A 21,992-nucleotide genomic window follows, 5' to 3' on the forward strand; every position below is an offset into this window, starting at 1 on the left:
TAAGGGTAAAAGAGGACAATCTTCTTGAATATCACATGATAATTTTATGAATTTACTTCTGCATATGCATGTGAATAACAACTGAATATGTAGGTGTAGACAGATGATACAATTTCCTTCCTTGCTCTACTACTTTGTATTTCTGAACTGTACTTCTCAACTTATGTGTTTAAGGCTTGTGACCTACTACCTCCACATAAACTAAGGAATTAATTTATGAATACTAGGAGAAATTATAAACAATAGACAATTCTGTGAAGACAGCTTAAAATTCATTTAATATTTAGGCCTAAGAAATCTCTTTCTATAAAATCTGAACATGTTAAAGAGACTCTATCTGGGTCTCTAGAAGTTGTAGCCCCAACACTTAAAAACAGCAGGAGGTGGTCCTGGGACCAGCAGAACAATCTAATGCTAAAGCCTGCCCAAGCACTAAATAAAAAGACACCAGGCAGGTGACTTGTATGAAGTATCAGTCATAGCACAATATGCAGCTTTCTAAGAGTTAAAATGTGCTATTTACATGGAAGGAGATAACACTAACTAGTTAGCAAGTGCTAGAATGCTCTCAGCTAAAGTGCTGGGGGGAAAAAAAAATTGGCCCAGAAAGGCAGAATTACAATCAGTACAAGATTTATAAAATCCATCATGTTCAAATATAATGACAAAAAACAAATAAACACTTATTTATTAAAAAAACAAATTTACAAAACCAAAACTTATCTTAGCATTTTTTTAAATTAGTCTGACCACTTTTTAATGGTCTTCAATGTATCTGTGATAGAAATAAATAAAAGTGCTACAGTGTTAAGAAACCACATGCTAACTTAGGATGTTATCTGTATTTCGTAAGCCCAATCAATGTTTTTTTTTAAATGGAGATACTGGCACTTTTTCTCTTAAAATAAATGTTTATATGTCTCACCAACACCACCAGCCTGTAGCACAGAACATCACACATTAAAACACAATGCCATTAAAAAACAACAGGAATCCTGAAAGAGAAAAGAAACTCTAATTTTAATATAGTAAATTGTACCCAGAGACTCCCTTCCCATTACCCTTTAGAACAACCAGAAATTCCTTCCAACCTGCATCCTTAGCCCTGCAGAGTAAGAATAAACTCTAACAAATAAATACTAAATTTTATTTATAATACAGTATTTTTCTAATAACACACAACTTTCTTCTCTTAACAAATGTCAGTTTCTTAAGATGACTTGTTTTTATAAGCTCTAGTGTCAATATAGTCCAATAATAAATTTATTATTCATACAATTTATTTCACACATAATATAAAACTTTTCCATACAATTTATTTCACACATAATATAAAACTTTTCTCCAGAGAAATTTAAAATATACATTCAATGTAGCCAAGTTCTATTCTTAAAAACTTTTCCTTTCTTCTGAGCTTACTTCTCCAGAAGACCAGTCCTTAAGGACTTCTGGAGTCTAGCAATGTTAGCATCCAGTGCTGCGAGGCCATTTCGGAAGTCTTGCTCATCACGAGACGTGAACGTGGAAAAAGAAGAGATGCTCCAGTCAGAAGTTAAGTCAGAATTTAAAAAGCTACCATCAGAGACCGCACTGCTTTTCACTTGAACGTTGCTGTTCTGACAAGTGGAGGGGCCTTGACAGGCCGCCAATTCCTCCTCAGTGGCAGGAGGGATCTTGCAAATAACTTCCTTTATTTTCTTGAGGAGCTGCTTGTCCTCCGTATCAGCTGTTCTGGAAAGTTTCTCAGGTGCATCTTCTTCCTTTTTGCAAGAGGAACAAACTCCAGGTGCACACAGTTTATTTTCTTTTTCAGCAACAAGTCCACTGACAGGTTGCGGTGGAACTACACTGATCTGGGCCTGGGGGGATAATCTCTTAGACAGTGGTGATTTCTTTTTAGGAGTGCTTCTAGCAAATGGAATGTAAATTGTTTTATCCAAATTATGCTCCTCTTCTACTAAGGTCGGAATTTCACTTTCCTCATCAGAATCCCGTTTGGAAAGGGCAGGAACAATTCCAGGGGCTGATACCTCCTCCATGCTCCTAGTATTACTGTGCCTCTGAGGGCCTTTGGAGGGCAGAACATTTTCATAAGGTCTATCTGGCACCATGTTTTCCTCATTGTTAATTGTAGAAAGAGGCTCTGACTGTGTAATAAGAGTGTGATCTGGTTCTAACTTACTTAGGTAGCTCATTATGGAAGTGTGAGCGGGGATCGGGTCATATTGATGTTGCTTTTCATAAATGTTCAGAAGTGATTTAGTAAGATTATTCCCAGGCTTGCAGCGAGCAGTGTCCACACTAAGATCTGAGAGAAGCTTTGCCATACTGCTCTGTAAAGTTCTGTTAAGAAGAATTTAGTACACTAATTATTTCGTTTTACCCATTTCTTTCATTTACTTACATATTCCTCTCATCTTTAAAACAAATTATCTGAAGCAAGCACCTGGTTCTTAATATGGAAAAAAGCAACTAAAAGCACAAAATCACAGAATATGCTCTGGAAAGAGTAAATTAAAATAACAATTGATAAAAGATCTTAGTCTGCATCAAATCTAATACTATTATATCTAAAAATGGAGGCTCAGAAAAACTTTTTTCTTAAGGTAGAGATGCTTTATTCTTGAGCAACACTACAAAATGGTAAATATACTACCCATTTGTTACTGGACTGTGTTAGTAACTATTACTCTACATTCAAAACATATATGGAAAGGATATTGGAACAATACCGGTGAAAAAAAGGATAGTTAGACATGATTAAATTACCCAGTATAATTAGGTTTAACCGACAGCTAGACTCCAGGGAAAGTGTGATATAAGGAAAATCACACAGGGTGTGAAATCAGACAGAAATTGATTCATATCCTAGCACTACTGCTAGCTGTGATCTTGAGCAAGCGGTTCAACCTTTCTGAATCTCAAGTTCCTCAACAGCAAAACGTAGATAACTATTTCACATTTAGAATGAACATTAAATAAGATAAAATAATAAAACATAAGGGTAAAGTATTTAGCACAGTTTCCATCTGGTGACAGCTTTTATTAGTAGTCCTCTTAAAACCATTTTATACCAAGACCTTAGCCTATTTGAATGGAATCATATATATTCTTAAATATAGAGAAGAAAAAGAAACACAACAATTTAAAAAAAGATACAAAGAACATTAACAGGTAATTTTACAAGGTTACAATGAGTCAATAAGCATGTTTTAAAGTTTGACTTTCATCAGAGAGATTAAAATTTTTAAAATATGATTTTCTTTGGCCTATCAAGCTAACATAGGAAAATAAGAATATCCATTGTTAAAAAGGCTTGGAGAGGCAAAGTGGGAGTGTACACTCTCCTAGCAAAATAGCATTGTATCAGAAATCTTAAAGATTTTTAAATCCCACACCTTTAGACCCACCAAGTTGCACTTCTAGGAATTTAACCTACTGACATTCACAAATAGGCTGCACCCAAAGATATATTTACAAAGATGTAATTTACAACAGAAAATTGATGAACTTAATATCTTTATCTTCAAACACAGTGGACTGATTCAAGTAAGTTACAGTCTTACTACATCATAGCCTTTTTTTACAGTCATGTTGTAAAGAATATTTATTGATAGGAAAATGTTCATTATACAAGGTTAAATTTAAAAGAGTAGGCCATAAGCAACACAGTAACAATACTATTTTTGTAAGAACAGTTATACACATTCACATAAAATACTAAAAGGAAATCTCTGTATGAAACAGTTAGCAGTGATTATATTAGTATCTTTGGATATAGAATGAGTGATTCTCTTCCTACAAAAGGAAAAAAAAAGTTCTTTCCCAACCTGGCGTATACGGTCATCTTAAATATGCTATGTTTTGAGTTCTAATTGCCCTTCAAATGACAATAGCTCCAGCCACTTTTTTTCATACCTCTTTCAAGAAGCTAACGAGCTACTATTAAAAGATAAAAAGTATGCTATAGAAACCATCTTTAAAGAAGTGCTGTAATGAGTGATGTCCACTAGTTAATTCAACCAGACAGCTTACTGACATTTTTATTTTCATTTATTTTTAGAAAAGAAATCCTTATGTTGAAGTTCCTTTTCAGACTTAAATAAAAACATTATCTTTGCTCTGTAAAAAATTCACAATACAGAAAGGGACATATAATAAAAGTTTAATCTCTGGAAATTAAATGCAATCATTAAGTTTCTCATGTGTAAACAAATGTGACTTACCACTGTCTTTGAAATTAAAAGAAAAATCTCTGTAAATAAAGAGATAAAACTATGCCAAAATTTTAAAGGAAGCAATACAAGCACATAAATAGCTACAAAGTAGATACATCTGTGTTTCTATCACATGAGACTCAGCTAAACACAATGATTTTTAATGCTTGGAAAACTGGTGCATTTTCATAACAAAAATGTAAAGTTCTTTCTCGGCTATTTATAAAACTATACTAATTTAAATAAATATCAGCACTTGTATGAGTGCTCTTAGAAACTATCAGAAGAATATTTACTACTTATTTACTGAAAAATGTATTAATTTTCCTCACATTTTAATGGTACTATAACATGCATTCTAGTAAAACCTAAAAAAAGTAATTAAGATGTATTTCAAAACTATTGAAAGTTGGAGAAGAAAGAAATGGTTTAGGAAATTTGTTTAGCACTTGCATGTGAAACTTCTAGCTCCATTATCCCTCCCCAGTAGTCTGAGAAAGGCATTTAAAATTTTTGTCAAATCTTTAAGACTATTTAACACATGCAAAACACACACACACACACACACACACACACATATCTGACTGAGGTATATGGCTATAGGAAAAAGAGATGGGGTAGGCGAACATGAAGATTTATCTGTATTGTCAAGTGTTGCTGACTTATGCTCTAATGTCAGAAATAAAATGTAAATTGTCACAGTAGCCCAGTTACAGTACTAGGGATATTCCTAATTAATTGAATTGCCTAGAGTAACACCAAACACATTACAAGTCACCAATGTGGGTGAATTTTGACAACCAAGCTCAAAGAGTAGTTTTTGTCTGTTTTGCTCTTAAATTTAAATGGCAATCTGGTCTAAGTAAATCCTAGCATTTTTTTGGGCATTTCTTAGAAATAAAATAATAAAATATGTGGTTTTTTTGTGATTAACTTATTTTACCATAAATACTTAAAAATAACAAAGTTTTTAACCTAAATTACTCCTCAGAAAAGAGAAGATGCTTTTCTTTAGAGACCTTATAAAGACTTTCATAAGAACAGGCATCCTCATTATTAACTTGGAAGAAGAGTGGTATAACCAATATTCCAGAAACTCTGACTAAGTGAAGTCGCTCAGTCATGTCCGACTCTTTGTGACCCCATGGACTGTAGTCTATCAGGCTCCTCCATCCATGGGATTTTCCAGGCAAGAATACTGGAGTGGGTTGCCATTTCCTTCTCCAGGAGATGTTCCCCACCCAGGGATCAAACCTGGGTCTCCTGCATTGTAGACAGACGCTTTACCATCTGAGCCACCAGGGAAGTCTTAACACTACATGGATACAAGAAGTACATTTTGCTTTTCTCACTGTTCAATACAAGTTTGAGTGAAATTATTCTGTGAAAGATGAATGTGGGGGGGAAGCAATATTTCTATATTAACATAGCTTATATAAAGTCATTTCAAAAGTGTTTAAAAAACTAATAACTAATAATTTTGCTTCCTTGGTAGCTCAGGAGTAAATGAATCCATCTGTAATGCAGGAGATGTGGGTTTGATCTCTGGGTCAGGAAGATCCCCTGGAGAAGGAAATGGCCACCCATCCCAGTATTCTTGCCTGGGAAATCCCAAGGATTGAGGAGCCTGGCAGGCTACAGTCCTGCCAGGACTGCAAGAGTCAGATACAACTTAGTGACTAAACCACCACCATGTATCTATATATCATTTATTCCCTAAAAGTTCATAACTCAGAGTGGGGGGAAAAGTGTATAATTCAAAATGGGTCTTTTCATTTGAAATACAAAGAAAAGTGTTTTATATTCAGGATTGCTTTATATTTAGAACTCTGACTTTCCAGGATCATTCAAAAGCATGGTCAGATCTGATGATATACAATTCAGGCCTAAAATAATTGACTTCTCTAGGATTTAAAAAATCAGTTGAAAATCCAATTTTTGTCAACCACCTCAAGAGAAAACTGAACTTTATAAAAGAATATCATATAAAATTGAGTGAGGTGGTTTTATTTATTTAAGACATGTTAAGGAACAAAGGAATCTTAGAAATTATTGTCAAATCCCTCATTTTACTAATGCAATGAATAACGCTCAAAGAGGCTAAATAACTTACCCAAGATCCTATGAAGGAGGGCTTACTGTGCTAAGTGCTTTTCATGAATGATTTCTTAGCCCTCTTATCAGCCCTAATCATGCCCCCACTTTACAACTAAGGTTTAGAAAGGTTAACTATCTTGCTCAAAGTTATACAGCTAATAAATGATAGAGCTGGCATCCACTCAAGTGTCTCTGGCTTCACAGAGTTCTTAACCATTTGCTAAACAAGTCTTCAGCTCCTCATTAGAGTCCTTTGCCTGGAATCACAAGGTTTAAAAAGGAATTTAGCCACGCTTGAAATTTAACTGGAACAGAAGAAAATATCCTTAGAAATTAGCAAAAACACTGAGAAAAGGATAAGGTTAAGAAGGCAGGTCTGAAATTATTTTGAAGTTTATAAATATATCTAACAAAAGGCATAAGCTATTCAAATAATGTCAACATCACCTGGTTAATTCTCTCAGTCGAGTCACCTCGGCATCACGCTGGCGTAATGTTATTCCCAATATCTGATTTTCCTTTTCAGCAGCTTCTAACTTAAACCGGGAGCTTTTCACATTGACTAAGGCTTCCTCCAATTCTAAAAACAACAAAAAGTTTCAGTTTCAGTATTACTTTTTAAAAAGTAACTGTGACTATAGTTCAAACACGTACCAATTCTCATTCTTGTTGTCTCAATGTCAAACTGCTGTTTATTTTCAAGTAAAGTTTGATCTTTCTCTTTAAATATACCAGCAAATTTTTTGTTTTCATCTTTCTGATTTTCTATCACTTTTAAAAGCTCTTCATTTTTACTCTGCAGTAATTCCTGGCTCTTTAGTGACTCCTGTAATTGATTTTGCAGTGACTTGTTCAATGATTGAAGAGAAAACACTGTAAGACAAAATAGATCAAATAATTATTACCTCAATTAAAAAGTACAAACCTGGGGGCAAGGTGTCCTGTCAGGTGAGGAAGCTTCTGCTGGAAGATGCAACTCAAAATTTAAACTGAACTACTGCGTGCAGCTCTGTTTCATCACCAGCTCTTCGCCACAGGGCCGCTCTGGCTCCCCAATCCAAAGTCTCTGTGGCTGGAGGTGCGCCCCGTGAGGGAGGAGGCAGATGTGACCGAGGAGGTCAAGCACTGAGTCTTTGGAATGGGAGCACGGACTCCAAGACCCTAGACTACCAGAGAACTAACCCTAAGGGGTATCAAATAGTGAGAATTCACAGAAAGGAAACCACTTGAATACCTGGCATCACCCAACCACCAGTAGCACCCCGTGCAGGACACCTCTAAACAACAAACAAACAAAATACACACCCAATCATCAGCAAACAGGATTACCACCTCACTCACCCTTGCCCATGAGAGGAAAGAGAAGCAACCAAACAAAAATTCAGCACAAATCTCACCCTTTACGAAGCTTACACAAACCACTGGACCAACTTTAGGAGGGCAGAAACCAAAAGGAAGAAAGAATTCAACCTTGAAGCCTGAGAAAAGGAGACCTCAAACACAATAAGTTTAAAAAAAAATGAAAAGGCAGAGAAATACTACATAAATGAAGGAACAAGCTCCAAATAAATGAAGAGGAAATAGGCAAACTATCTGAAAAAGAATTCAGAATAATGATAGTAAAGATGAACAAAAATCTTGAAAACAAAATGGAGAAAATGCAAGAATCAATTAGCAACAGACCTAGAAGAATTAAAGAATAAACATACAGAGACAAACACAATTACTGAAAATAAAAATACTCTAGAAGGAATCAATAGCAGAATATCTGAAGCAGAAGAACGAATCAGTGAGCTGGAAGATAAAATGGTGGAAATAACTTCTGAAGAGCAGAATAAAGCAAAAAGGATGAAAAGAACTGAGGACAGTCTCAGAGCCCTCTGGGACAACATCAAATGCACCCCAACATTCAAATTATAGGGGTCCCAGAAGAAGAGAAAAAGAAAGTGTATGAGAAAATTTTTGACGAGATTATAGTTGAAAATTCCCCCAACATGGTAAAGGAAATAGTCAATCAAGTCCAAGAGGCACAAAGTGTCCCACACAGGATAAAGCCAAGGAGAAACACACCAAGACACATACTAATCAAACTAACAAACACTAAACACAAAGAAAGAATATTAAAAGCAGCAAGGGAGAAGCAAGAAGTAACATACAAGGGAAACCCCATATGCTTAAAGCTGATTTTGCAGCAGAAACTCTGCAGGCCAGAAGGGGATGGCAGGGTATAGTTAAAGTACTGAAAGGGAGAAATCTACAACCAATCTACTGTACCCAGCAAGGATCTCATTCAAAATTGATGGAGAAATAAAAAGCTTTTCAGACAAGCAAAAGTAAGGATTAAGTACCACCAAACCAGCTTTACAACAAATGTTAAACGGACTTATATAGTCAAGAAATACAAGAGAAGAAAAAGATCTACAAAATCAACCCCAAACAATTAAGAAAAAGGCAACAGGAACAGATATATCAATAATTACTTTAAATGTAAATGGATTAAATGCTCCAACCAAAAGACACAGACTGGCTGAATGGATACAAAAACAAGACCCATATATATGCTATCTTCAAGAAACCCACTTCAGACCTAAAGACACATATAGGCTGAAAGTAAGAGGAGGGAAAAATATATTCCATGCAAACAGGAATCAAAAGAAAGCTGGAGTAGCAATCCTCAGATCAGACAAAACAGACCTTAAAATAAAGATTACAAGAGATAATGATTACATGATACAAGATTACATAATGACTAAGGGATCAATCCAAGAGGAAGACATACCAATTATAAATATCTATGCACCCAACATAGCAACACCTCAATACATAAGACAAACACTAACAGACATAAAAGGAGAAATTAACAGTAACACAATTACGGTAGCGGACTTTAACACCCCACTCACACGAATGGACAGATCATTAAAACAGAAAATTAATAAGTAAACACAAGTCTTAAATGATACATTAGATGAGATAGATCTCATTGATATCTTCAGGACATTCCATCTAAGTGCAGAAGAATACACCTTCTTCTCAAGTGCACATGGAACATTCTCCAGGGTAGACCACATCTTGGGTCACAAATCAAACCTCAGTAAATTTAAGAAAATTGAAATCATATCAAGCATCTTCTCTGACCACAAAGCTATGAGAGTAGATATCAATTACAAGACAAAAAAACTGTAAGAAACACAAACACATGGAGATTAAACAACATGTTTCTAAATAACCAACAGGTTACTGAAGAAAGCAAAAGGGAAATAAAAAAATTTCTAGAAACAAATGACAATGAAAACAACAACTCAAAACCTATGGGATGTAGCAAAAGCAGTCCTAAGAGGAAAGATTATAGCAATATAATCCTACCTCAAGAAACAAGAAAAACATCAAATAGACAACCTAACTTTTACACCTAAAACAACTGGAAAAAGAACAAAAAACCCCCAAAAATTAGTAGAAGGAAAGAAATTATAAAGATCCAAGCAGAAATAAATGAAAAAGAAATGAAAGAAACAAAAGTCAAGATTAATAAAACTAAAAGCTGGTTCTTTGAGAAGATAAAATTGACAAATCTTTAGCCAGACTCATCAAGAAAAAAAGAGAGAAGAATCAAATCAACAAAACTAGAAATGAAAAAGGAGATTACATCAGACAATGCAGAAATACAAAGGATTATAAGAGACCATTATGAACAACTATATGGCAATAAAATGGGTAACCTGGAAGAAATGGACAGATTCTTGGAAAAGTTCAATCTTCCAAGACTGAACCAGGAAGATATAGAAATTATGAACAACCCAAATACAAGCACTGAAATTGAAGCTGTGCTCAAAAATCTCCCAAAAAACAAAAACCCAGGGCCAGATGGCTTCACAGGAGAATTCCATCAAACATTCAGAGAAGAGTTAATGCCTGTCCCTCTAAAACTCTTTCAAAAAATTGCAGAGGAAGGAACACTTTCAAACTTATTCGAAGAGGCCACCATCACCATGATACTAAAACCAGACAAAGACAACACAAAAAAAGAAAACTATAGGCCAATATAGTTGCAAAAATCCTCAACAAAATCTTAGCAAACAAAATTCAGCAACACATCAAGAAGCTCATACCCCATCATCAAGTTGGGTTTGTTCCAGGAATGCAAGGATTCTTCAATATACGCAAACCAATTAATGTGATACACCATATTAACAAACTGAAAGATAAGAACCACATGATAATCTCAATAGATGCAGAAAGAACATCTATTTTTGCTTTTGACAAATTTGACAAAATTCAGCACCCATTTATGATGAAAACTCTTCAAAAAATGGCTACAGAAGGAACCTACCTCAACATAGGAAAGGCCATATATGATAAGCCTACAGCAAACTTCATTCTCAATGGTGAAAAACTGAAAGCATTCCCCCTAAGATCAGGAACAAGACAAGGGTGTCCACTTTCACTACTATTACTCAACATAGTTCTGGAAGTCCTAGCTACAGCAATCAGAGAAGAAAAAGAAATAAAAGGAATCCAGATCAGAAAAGAAAAAGCTTTCACTGTTTGCAGATGACATGATATTATACATAGAAAACCCCAAAGATATTATCAGAAAATTACTAGAGCTAATCGGTGAATTTAGCAAAGTTGCAGGATACAAAATCAATACACAGAAATCATTTGCATTTCCATATACTAACAATGAAAATTCAGAAATAGAAATTAAGAAATCAATCCCATTCACCACTGCAACAAAAAGAATTAAATATCTAGGAATAAACTTCCCTAAGAGGACAAAAAAACTGTACACAGAAAATTTTAAGACACTGATGAAAGAAATCAAAGATGATATAAACATATGGAGAGATTACCCATGTTCCTGGGTAGGAAGAATCAATACTATGAAAATGACTATACTACCAAATGCAATCTACAGATTCAATGTGATGCCTAAGAAATTACCAATGGCATTTTTCATGAAACTAGAACACAAAATTTCACAATTCATATGGAAACACAAAAGACCCCGAATAGCCAAAGCAGTCTTGAGAAAGAAGAATGGAGCTGGAGGAATCAAGCTTCCTGACTTCAAAATTAAACTACAAAGCTACAGTCATCAAGACAGTATGGTACTGGGCACAAAAACAGAAATATAGGCAAATGGAACAAGATAGAAAGCCCAGAAATAAACCCATGCACCTATGGGTACCTTATTTTTGACAAAGTAGGCAAGAATATACAATGGGGCAAAGATAGCCTCTTCAATAAATGGTGCTGGGAAAACTGGACAGCTACATGTAAAAGAATGAAATTAGAACACTTCCTAACACCATACACAAAGATGAAGACAAACTCAAAATGGATTAAAGACCTAAATTAAGACCAGAAACTATAAAATTCTTAGAGGAAAACACAGGCAGAACATATGATGACATAAATCAAAGCAAGATCCTCTATGGCCCACCTCCTAGAGTAATGGAAATAAAAACAAAAGTAAACAAGTGCGAACTGATTAAACTTAAAAGCTTTTGCACAGCAAAAGAAACTATAAGTAAGAGGAAAGGACAATCCTCAGAATGGGAGAAAATAATAGCAAATGAAACAACTGACAAAGGATTAATTTCCAAAACATACAAGCAGCTAATACAACTGAATACCAGAAAAATAAACAACCCAATCAAAAAGTGGGGAAAAGACCTAAACAGACATTTCTCCAAAGAAGACATACAGAGGGCTAACAAACACATGAAAAGATGCTCAATATCGCTCATTATTAGAGAAATGCAAATCAAAACTACAATGAGATATCACCACACACCAGTTAGAATGGCCATCATCAAAAAATCTACTAACAATAAATGTTGGAAAGGGTGTGGAGAAAAGGCAACGCTCTTGCACTGTTGGTGGAAATGTAAATTGATACAGCCATGGTGGAAGACAGTATGGTGATTCCTTAAAAAACTAGGAATAAAACCACATGACCTTTAGATCTTTAATCCATTTTGAGTTTATTTTTGTGTATGGTGTTAGGAAGTGTTCTAGTTTCATTCTTTTACAAGTGGTTAACCAGTTTTCCCAGCACCACTTGTTAAAGAGATTGTCTTTTTTCCATTGTATATCCTTGCCTCCTTTGTCAAAGATAAGGTGTCCATAGGTTCGTGGATTTATCACTCAAAATGGATTAAAGATCTAAATGTAAGACCAGAAACTATAAAACTCCTAGAGGAGAACATAGGCAAAACACTCTCCGACATAAATCACAGCAAGATCTTCTATGACTCACCTCCCAGAATATTGGAAATAAAAGCAAAAATAAACAAATGGGACCTAATGAAACTTAAAAGCTTTTGCACAACAAAGGAAACTATAAGTAAGGTGAAAAGACAGCCCTCAGATTGGGAGAAAATAATAACAAATGAGGAAACAGACAAAGGATTAATCTCAAAAATATACAAGCAACTCCTGAAGCTCAATTCCAGAAAAATAAACGACCCAATCAAAAAATGGGCCAAAGAACTAAACAGACATTTCTCCAAAGAAGACATACAGATGGCTAACAAACACATGAAAAGATGCTCAACATCACTCATCATCAGAGAAATGCAAATCAAAACCACAATGAGGTACCATTACACGCCAGTCAGGATGGCTGCTATCCAAAAGTCTACAAGCAATAAATGCTGGAGAGGGTGTGGAGAAAAGGGAACCCTCTTACACTGTTGGTGGGAATGCAAACTAGTACAGCCACTATGGAAAACAGTGTGGAGATTTCTTAAAAAACTGGAAATAGAACTGCCATATGACCCAGCAATACCACTTCTGGGCATACACACTGAGGAATCCAGATCTGAAAGAGACACGTGCACCCCAATGTTCATCGCAGCACTGTTTATAATAGCCAGGACATGGAAGCAACCTAGATGCCCATCAGCAGATGAATGGATAAGGAAGCTGTGGTACATATACACCATGGAATATTACTCAGCCGTTAAAAAGAATTCATTTGAATCAGTTCTAATGAGATGGATGAAACTGGAGCCCATTATACAGAGTGAAGTAAGTCAGAAAGATAAAGAACATTACAGTATACTAACACATATATACGGAATTTAGATAGATGGTGGCGATAACCGTATATGCAAAACAGAAAAAGAGACACAGAAATACAGAACAGACTTTTGAACTCTGGGGGAGAACGTGAGGGTGGGATGTTTTGAAAGAACAGCATGTATATTATCTATGGTGAAACGGACCACCAGCCCAGGTGGGATACATGAGTCAGGTGCTCGGGCCTGGTGCACTGGGAGGACCCTGAGGAGTCGGGTGGGGAGGGAGGTGGGAGGGGGGATCGGGATGGGGAATACATGTAACTATATGGCTGATTCATGTCAATGTATGACAAAACCCACTGAAATGTTGTAAAGTGATTGGCCTCCAACTAATAAAATAATATTAAAAAAAAAAAAAAAAAAAAAAAAACCACATGACCCAGCAATCCCACTCCTAGGCATATACCCTGAGGAAACCAAAATTGAAAAAGACACATGTATCCCATTGTTCATTGCAGCACAATGGCTAGAACATGGAAGCAACCTAGATATCCATCAACAGATGAATGAATAAAGAAGTTGTGGTACATATACACAATGGAATATTACTCAGCCACAGAAAGGAACACATTTGAGTCAGTTCTGATGAGGTGGATGAACCTAGAACCTATTATACAGAGTGAAGTGAGTCAGAAAGAGAAAGATAAACATAGTATTCTAACACATATATACAGAATCTAGAAGAATGGTACTGAAGGTCTTATTTACAGGGCAGCAATGGAAAAACATAAATAACAGACTTATGGACATGGGAAGAGGGGAGGAGAGGATGAGATGTATGGAAAGAGTAACATGGAAACTTACATTGCCATATGTAAAATACACAGCCAACGGAAATGTGCTGTATGGCTCAGGAAACTCAGGGGCTCTGTATAAACCTAGAGGTGTGGGATGGGAGGGGAGATGGGAGGGAGGTTCAGGAGGGAGCAGACATATGTGTACCTATGGCTGACTTGTGTTGAGGTTTGACAGAAAACAATAAAACTCTGTAAAGCAATTATCCTTCAATAAAAAAAGTTAAAAAAAGTACAAACCTGGAAAAGGTCTGTTTTTAAAAGAAAAGGCTTGGATTTTTATTGATTTTGCTTAACAATTATAAGCTTGATTAATTCTATGTGAATATCAAATGTATTTTTTTAGAAACTGATCAGCAGAAGTCATATCTTTCTTCTCCAATTAATATTTCAAGCTTTAATTTTTTTTTTTACCTTTTTTAACTTAAGAAAACAAAAGACTAATACATGTACAAAGTTAAAAAAATTCAACCACAAAATACCAATGACACCAAAAGATACTCAATGAAAAGTCTCCCTTTGCACCCCATCTCCACTCTCCCCTCAGAAGCAAGCACTATTCACTCTGATATCTTTCTGGAAAATACTTTTGCATATTACATATATTTAAACATAAATGAATCATATTATGCCCACAGCTTCTGATCTTGCCTCCCCCCCCCCACATAAAACTATTATGTATCACCACACAGATCTATCATATTCCTTTTAATGGCTATAAAAGTATATGGTACCAGTCGTTTAATAACTGCAGCCTTGAGTGAAGTAGAATCTCAGCATACAGCAGTGAAGAGAGAAATGATTTCTGCTCTCATGGAACTGATAGTAAACAAGTAATTATGAATAGTAAATACATGCTCTCAAGGCAACAAGAAGGGAAATGGCAGAGAATAAAGAGATAAGCTACTTAAAACAGCAACCACTAGTCTCCTCTCTCCCACCCATCCCCACCTTTTATTCACAATGGAACCAGAGTGATCTTTTCCAAAATTACTCTGGTGAAGTTGAACATGTCTATGAAGTGTATGTTCTGTTGAATGTTTGTATTTTTCTATCCCTTTGTAAGAGATATTTCCATATATTAGGAACGTCAAGCCTTTATCATACCACGTATTACAAAAATTTCCCCATTTTATTGATTTTTTTAAAATGTATTAAAAAATAATAATAAAAATAAAATGTATTTATAATTCTGCTGTACATGAAATGAAAAGGATTTCTGGGACATGCTTTATCAATCTTTCCTTTGTAGCATGTGAGTTTTTGTTGGGCTTAGGAAAAGTTCCCAAGAATACAAAAAGAAATTCCTATCTTTTCCTCTAGTTACTATCCGTTTTTGGTTTTTTTCTTTTCTATTACTTTAAGCTCTGTGAGCCATAAGGACAATCTGGCAACATCAGTCAAAACTGAAATAGTAATACTCTGACTCAGCAATTCTGTGGCTATAATCTACAAAAACAGTCACACATGGGCACAAAGACATGTACAAGGATTTTCGTTGCAGGATTATTTGTACTAGGAAAACAGAGAAAGTATATCTATCAGCAGAGGACTTTAAATACATTACGACAGAACTACATAAACAGAATATATACTTAAGTTTTAATATGAAAAAATAATATTTATGTATTTTGATAGAGAAAAATATCCACTACATAATAAGTGAATAAATGCAAGCTGCAGGAGTATATACTGTGTAATCTCATTTTTACAAAAGAAAAATACATATATAGTTCTACTAGGAGTCATCTGTTAATAGTAGGTACTCAGTAAGCATTTATGAAACAAATCAATTATAAATAAACAGGAGATATGTGAAAGGAAATAAAGACTTTTTTTTAAAAAGTAGGATTAAAAAAATAGGATTATCAGGAAGTGACAGCACAAATCTTTTATTTTTGTGTTTCTATACTATTTTAAATTTTAATGAATATTATTCCTACTTTTTTAACAAAAAGTCCACTTAAGACAAAGTAAGTAAGAAAGTTCAATTCTTTATCAACATTTCCAGAGCCATAAAGAATTCACGATCAGTTCTTACAGTTCTTTTACCTACATTCAAGGTTGCATTCCAGAGAACCAGATTCCTTTTGAGTTTTTTCTCGTTCTCTAAGTTGCTGGTTCAAAATTCTCAATTGCCTACATGAAATAATGAAGAAACATGAATGCAAGAATCCCAAGCTCATTTTAGAGTGTACATTTGACAGCCTATTAAAATAGAGAACATAAATAGTGGCACCTACTAGGAGAGCAGAAGTCCATCTTGTCCCCAAACATAAGACAAAAACCAAATAAACAAAACCACACTACTATTATTATAAGACCTGAGATAATTTTTAAAAGATTGCCCAGGATGGAATAAAACCCCCCCTCAATAGAAAAAGGTTAACCTATTTTTCCTCTTCCCTTTTTTATTCTCTTATCTCTTCAGTGATTTCCTTGTTTTTCTATTTCTTTCATTTCTATCTCCTCTTGCTATTTTCTTCTGTCTTCCTTCTCAGGAAGTATTTTCATTACTGTAGTAATTATCTACTTTTAAAAGATCTGTCGTAATTATGAACCAGAATTCCTACAAGGACCAGCTGCTATCAGACAACTATCTGCTTGGTTTGTCACACAGTGTAAAAACTGGGAAACGCAAACTTACGCTGCTACTAATTTCTGTATTAGATCTAAAGGTTAATGGCTTTATTTAAGAGAATGCCAATAACCAGCAACTCTGCCTCACAATGAACTTCATAATATATAGTTGCTTCGCAAATAGGAACATACAAAAGGAACTGCAAGTGTTTACTTCTAAGAAGTTAACACTTAAAAAAAATCTCTAATATCTTTTGAGAATTATTATCTGGAAATATTCTGCACTAAAGTATCATTGTTATGAAATCTAAAACAATAGATCCTACCTCACATCATTTGTATATATTCATTCAGGTTGGATTAAAGAACTAAACATAAAATATAACAACAAACAAATAAAACTTAACTATACAAGTTTTAGGTGGCAACTACATAATCTTAAGTGGGAAAGGCATTCCTAAGCAATAATCAAAATCCAGCAACCACCAAGGAAAAAAGTAAAGGATTTAACTACATCAGAACTGAAACTTGTTCTAGAATTAGCAGTCTGGAAGAAAATATCTGCTACGCATATAACAGACAAAGGGGCTGTAACATTGAAGAGCTCCTACGAATCAGTAAGTAGGGAAAGAAAACATGACCAACAGTAAGAATGGGCAATTCACAAAAGAAACAGAGGTGGCCGATAAGCATAAGAAAAATTCTCAGCCACATTAGTACGAAGAAATGCAAATTTAAAACAGGAGCTATTTTATGACCATAGGATTCACAGTAATAAAAGGAAATAACACTTTAAATATATATATATATATATATATATATATATATATTTATTTGGCTGTACCAGGTCTTAGTTGTAGGATCTTTAGGGGGGTGTGTGTGTGTCTCTGACTGTTTTGCGACCCCAAGGACAGTAGCCTGCCAAGCTTCTTGTCTATGGGATTTCCCAAGCAAGAATATTGGGGTGGGTTGCTATTTCATTCTCAAAGGAAATAACACTTTTTGTTGGTGATAGGATAAGGAAATGAATGCTTCTCCTTCTGTGTTCTCTGCTTAAGAAGCTGTTATTCCTCAGCAATGCACCCTTGGTTGTGTTGACACTCTATACCTTCTTAGTGAATTCAACACTTACACGCTGATCACAAACCACTTGCTTTTAATCATTATTGTCTCCAGTACCTACACAGGGCCAGATCTATAGTAAATGCTCAATAAAAATGTGGTCAGTGAATAACTCCAAGTTTATGTTTCTATCCTGAATCTTGTTTGTGGCTTCCACTCATACCATACATGTCTCCAGATGGTCTAAATCTTAACTCACTGGCTCTCCCACTACATTTTCTAACTAAAAAATAAAATGAAATAACAAATAAACAATCTATTCTTCCTCTAGTAACTTCCATCTGGAAGAATTATGTTATCATATGTCAAATTATCAGGTCAAAGACTGAATGCCACACCCCAGTTCCTTCCTTTCAGTTCCATTTCATTTCCTTCTTCTTCATGGGTACATAATGGTCTTGTATTTGAGTCTAAAATCAGGAAATGGTCATGAATTCTAACTTGCCCTTTAAATATTAAGACACTCACTAGATTAACTGGGACCCCCCACAACCTTCATCCAGGAAATTTTGGAATGTGCCACAAGGTCACAATGAATGGGTCACTACAGATATTTTACAGGAAGGGACCAAGAAGGCTAACAGTTGAGTACAGTGTCAGGAGTCTCACATAAAAACTGTCCAGACTCAAATTCCAAACAAACAATGCATCTAGCTATTTTTTTTAATGCCACAAGATGGCAATAAACACCAAGAAAGTCCCGAAAGATCAGTTTTCTGGCTACAAAGGAACAGGAAATTTCAAAATGTCCAAACAAGAAAAAAAAAAAAACCTGTTTCTGATTGAAAATGCTGAAAAACACTTTTGAATGAGCCTATGCATTCCAACTCTCATTTATAACAGAGATTATGGTAGATTCCTTCCAAATAAAGATTAACAAAGAGACACAAAAATTCCTACTTCTGCTGGAAATCTCATTCTGCTAAAAAAAAAAGAACAAAAAAGCATATCTGACAAATTCTTCATTTTTTGATAATTTCATTTTTAGAAGGTCAGGAAACAGTGGCAGTAGCATGATATATAATCTTTGTCCTCTAAGGACAGAGCCAAGAAACGTTGGTGCCAAGTCTGAAGAATCAGGTTAGACATCAAATACCTTTTTAAAAAATTAAAAACAAGCAGTGACCAATAAAGTAAGTTTTATTTTCTTAAGTGGCTTATAAGCAATTTAAAAATCTTCTGCGACTTCCCCAGTGTCACAGTGTATGAGAATTTGCCTGCCAGTGCAGGGGACACAGGTTCAATCCCTGGGTTTGGGAAGATTCCACATGCCACTGAGAAACTAAGCCCATGCACAACTGCCGAGCCCACAGGCTGCACCTACCGAGGCCTGAGCGCCTAGAGCCTGGGCTCCGCCGTGAGAGAGGCCGCAGCTGCCGAGGCCTGAGCCCCTAGAGCCTGGGCTCCGCCGTGAGAGAGGCCGCAGCTACCGAGGCCTGAGCGCCTAGAGCCTGGGCTCCGCCGTGAGAGAGGCCCGCAGCTACCGAGGCCTGAGTCCCTAGAGCCTGGGCTCCGCCGTGAGAGAGGCCGCAGCTACCGAGGCCTGAGCCCCTAGAGCCTGGGCTCCGCCGTGAGAGAGGCCGCAGCTACCGAGGCCTGAGCGCCTAGAGCCTGGGCTCCGCCGTGAGAGAGGCCGCAGCTGCCGAGGCCTGAGCCCCTAGAGCCTGGGCTCCGCCGTGAGAGAGGCCGCAGCTACCGAGGCCTGAGCGCCTAGAGCCTGGGCTCCGCCGTGAGAGAGGCCGCAGCTACCGAGGCCTGAGCCCCTAGAGCCTGGGCTCCGCCGTGAGAGAGGCCGCAGCGACCAAAGCCTGAGCCCCTAGAGCCTGGGCTCCGCCGTGAGAGAGGCCGCAGCTGCCGAGGCCTGAGCGCCTAGAGTCTGGGTGCTGCCGTGAGAGAGGCCGCAGCTGCCGAGGCCTGAGCCCCTAGAGCCTGGGCTCCGCCGTGAGAGAGGCCGCAGCTACCGAGGCCTGAGCCCCTAGAGCCTGGGCTCCGCCGTGAGAGAGGCCGCAGCGACCAAAGCCTGAGCCCCTAGAGCCTGGGCTCCGCCGTGAGAGAGGCCGCAGCTGCCGAGGCCTGAGCGCCTAGAGTCTGGGTGCTGCCGTGAGAGAGGCCGCAGCTGCCGAGGCCTGAGCCCCTAGAGCCTGGGCTCCGCCGTGAGAGAGGCCGCAGCTGCCGAGGCCTGAGCGCCTAGAGCCTGGGCTCTACCGTGAGAGAGGCCGCAGCTGCCGAGGCCTGAGCGCCTAGAGCCTGGGCTCTACCGTGAGAGAGGCCGCAGCTGCCGAGGCCTGAGCCCCTAGAGCCTGGGCTCCGCCGTGAGAGAAGCCACCGCAATGAGAAGTCCACACAGCACAACAAAGAGTAGCCCCTGCTTGCTGTAACTAGAGAAAGTCCACGCAAAGCAACAAACACCCAGCGCAGCCAAATATAAAAATCAATCAATCAAAGAAAAATGTTCTAAGAAATAGAAATAAATAACAACTATTGATATTTCCTATGGATAAATAATACACAGAGACTAAGTTCTGGGCTTCCCAGGTGGCTCAGCAATACAGAATTCCCCTGCAATGAAGGAGACCCAGATTCGATCCCTGGGGTCAGGAATTGCCCTGGAGAAGGAAATGGCAGCCCACTCCATATCCTCTTCCTGGGAAATCCCGAGGACAGAGGAGCCTGGCGGGCTGCAGTCCATGGGGCTGCAGAGCCGACCGTGACTGAAGCAACTGAGCACCAGCACTGCACCGCCTGAAAACGAAAGTGAAAGTCGCTCAGTCGTGTGGACTCCGCGACCTCACGGACGATACAGTCCACAGACGGTATAGCCTGGACTAGCCCAACAAACACCCGGAGGTAGTTCACTTTCTTCTCTGTTGGTCACCAACCAAATGACAACAGATGTGAAAAAGCTGTGAAAAAATACATACTAGTGTGGGCGGAAATAATGAAAGAGTTAGAGACTGCTGTCAGTATTTGGAAAATGGGAGATTAAGAGTATAAACACAGTGGGACTATGTCTATTTTCCTTACAAAGCCCTAGATATCTCATTAGGCATTTTTGTTCTGGCCATGGGACATCTTTGCATGGAGACAAAAAAATTTAAAGAGCAATTCTTACCTGCGTAAATGAGCATTTTCACTTCTTAGTGGCTGCATGGCCAGTGCTATTTCAATCTGAGTATTTGTGTTTGCACTTACGGCTGGAAGCAGAGATATACACATCTCCAGTTCTGTAATCAACCTCTGAATTTCTGAATCTTCTATAAAAAAACAGAAGAAATAAGTAAACACAGTATTATAAATTGCTGTTTTGATAAGATTATTCATATGTATTACTAAAAAAGAAAACATTTCACATATATACATATGTACTATAAACAAACTCAACTCAGTTATTTATGAATTTATTATACAAATCCTATTTTCCTTTTTCCTGTAGTCTGCATTTCCTTATTGAGAAGAATTCTAAAGGCATTAAGCTCAGTAAACTGAAGATTTATGCTAAGTCACAGAATTATTATATCAGTGATTTTTTGCAGTTAAAGTGTCTAGTAGGAAGATGGTTTATATATATCTCCTAGTCCACATGTTCCTATAATTACTAAAGGGTTTCTTATAATTAATTATAGTATTAACAACACAACCTTTGATCCTGGCATAAGCAAATAATTCACTTCTGATGATTCAATTCAGAAATATATTGAGGGAGGGTCTACTAAGATAAGGTTTTAGTATTTAATTTTGTAAAGTAAATTTAACACAACCAGCTACACTTCATTTGATGCTGCATCAAAAGCAGTATCGTTTTTGTCCTTAACTGTGAAGAGTGGATGATTTGGGAGGTGGCAAAAAGATACAGGTAGAAGGTAGATTTTAGATCTCTAGTCCTTTTATTTTTGTTCATTTTTATTCAGATTTTCAGTGAACTGCTAGAAAAATGGTACAGATGAATTTATTTGCAAAGCAGAAATAGAGTCACAAATGTAGCAAAAAAGTTTATGGCCAGTAAGGAGGGAGAAGGTGGGATGAACTGGGAGATTAGGGTTGATATACATACAGTACTATGTAAAAAACAGATCACTAATGAGAACCTATGG

At 37.0% G+C, this 21,992-nt stretch overlaps 1 protein-coding gene and 1 non-coding gene across 4 annotated transcripts in view; both read right to left on the minus strand.

The window, feature by feature from the left end:
• Positions 1-1,296: 1,296 nt before the first annotated feature.
• CCDC14 (coiled-coil domain containing 14) overlaps positions 1,297-21,992 on the minus strand; it is a 40,227-nt gene continuing 19,531 nt past the window's right edge. For 2 of the 3 annotated variants that reach the window (XM_065942525.1, XM_065942528.1), the window contains exons 9-13: positions 21,014-21,155; positions 16,256-16,338; positions 6,969-7,187; positions 6,762-6,894; positions 1,297-2,343 (exon numbers count right to left, since the gene is read on the minus strand). In XM_065942525.1, the coding sequence (XP_065798597.1) occupies positions 1,416-2,343; positions 6,762-6,894; positions 6,969-7,187; positions 16,256-16,338; positions 21,014-21,155 (1,505 nt within the window). In that variant the 3' untranslated portion in view covers positions 1,297-1,415. The remainder of the gene's footprint in view (positions 2,344-6,761; positions 6,895-6,968; positions 7,188-16,255; positions 16,339-21,013; positions 21,156-21,992) is intronic. The other variant, XM_065942526.1, reaches the window with a different exon arrangement.
• Positions 5,451-5,522, minus strand: TRNAC-ACA (transfer RNA cysteine (anticodon ACA)). Its single transcript has one exon. It is a non-coding gene; the product is annotated as a tRNA-Cys (tRNA).

Source organism: Muntiacus reevesi, chromosome 8, assembly GCF_963930625.1.
Source record: "Muntiacus reevesi chromosome 8, mMunRee1.1, whole genome shotgun sequence".
Lineage (NCBI taxonomy): Eukaryota > Metazoa > Chordata > Mammalia > Artiodactyla > Cervidae > Muntiacus > Muntiacus reevesi.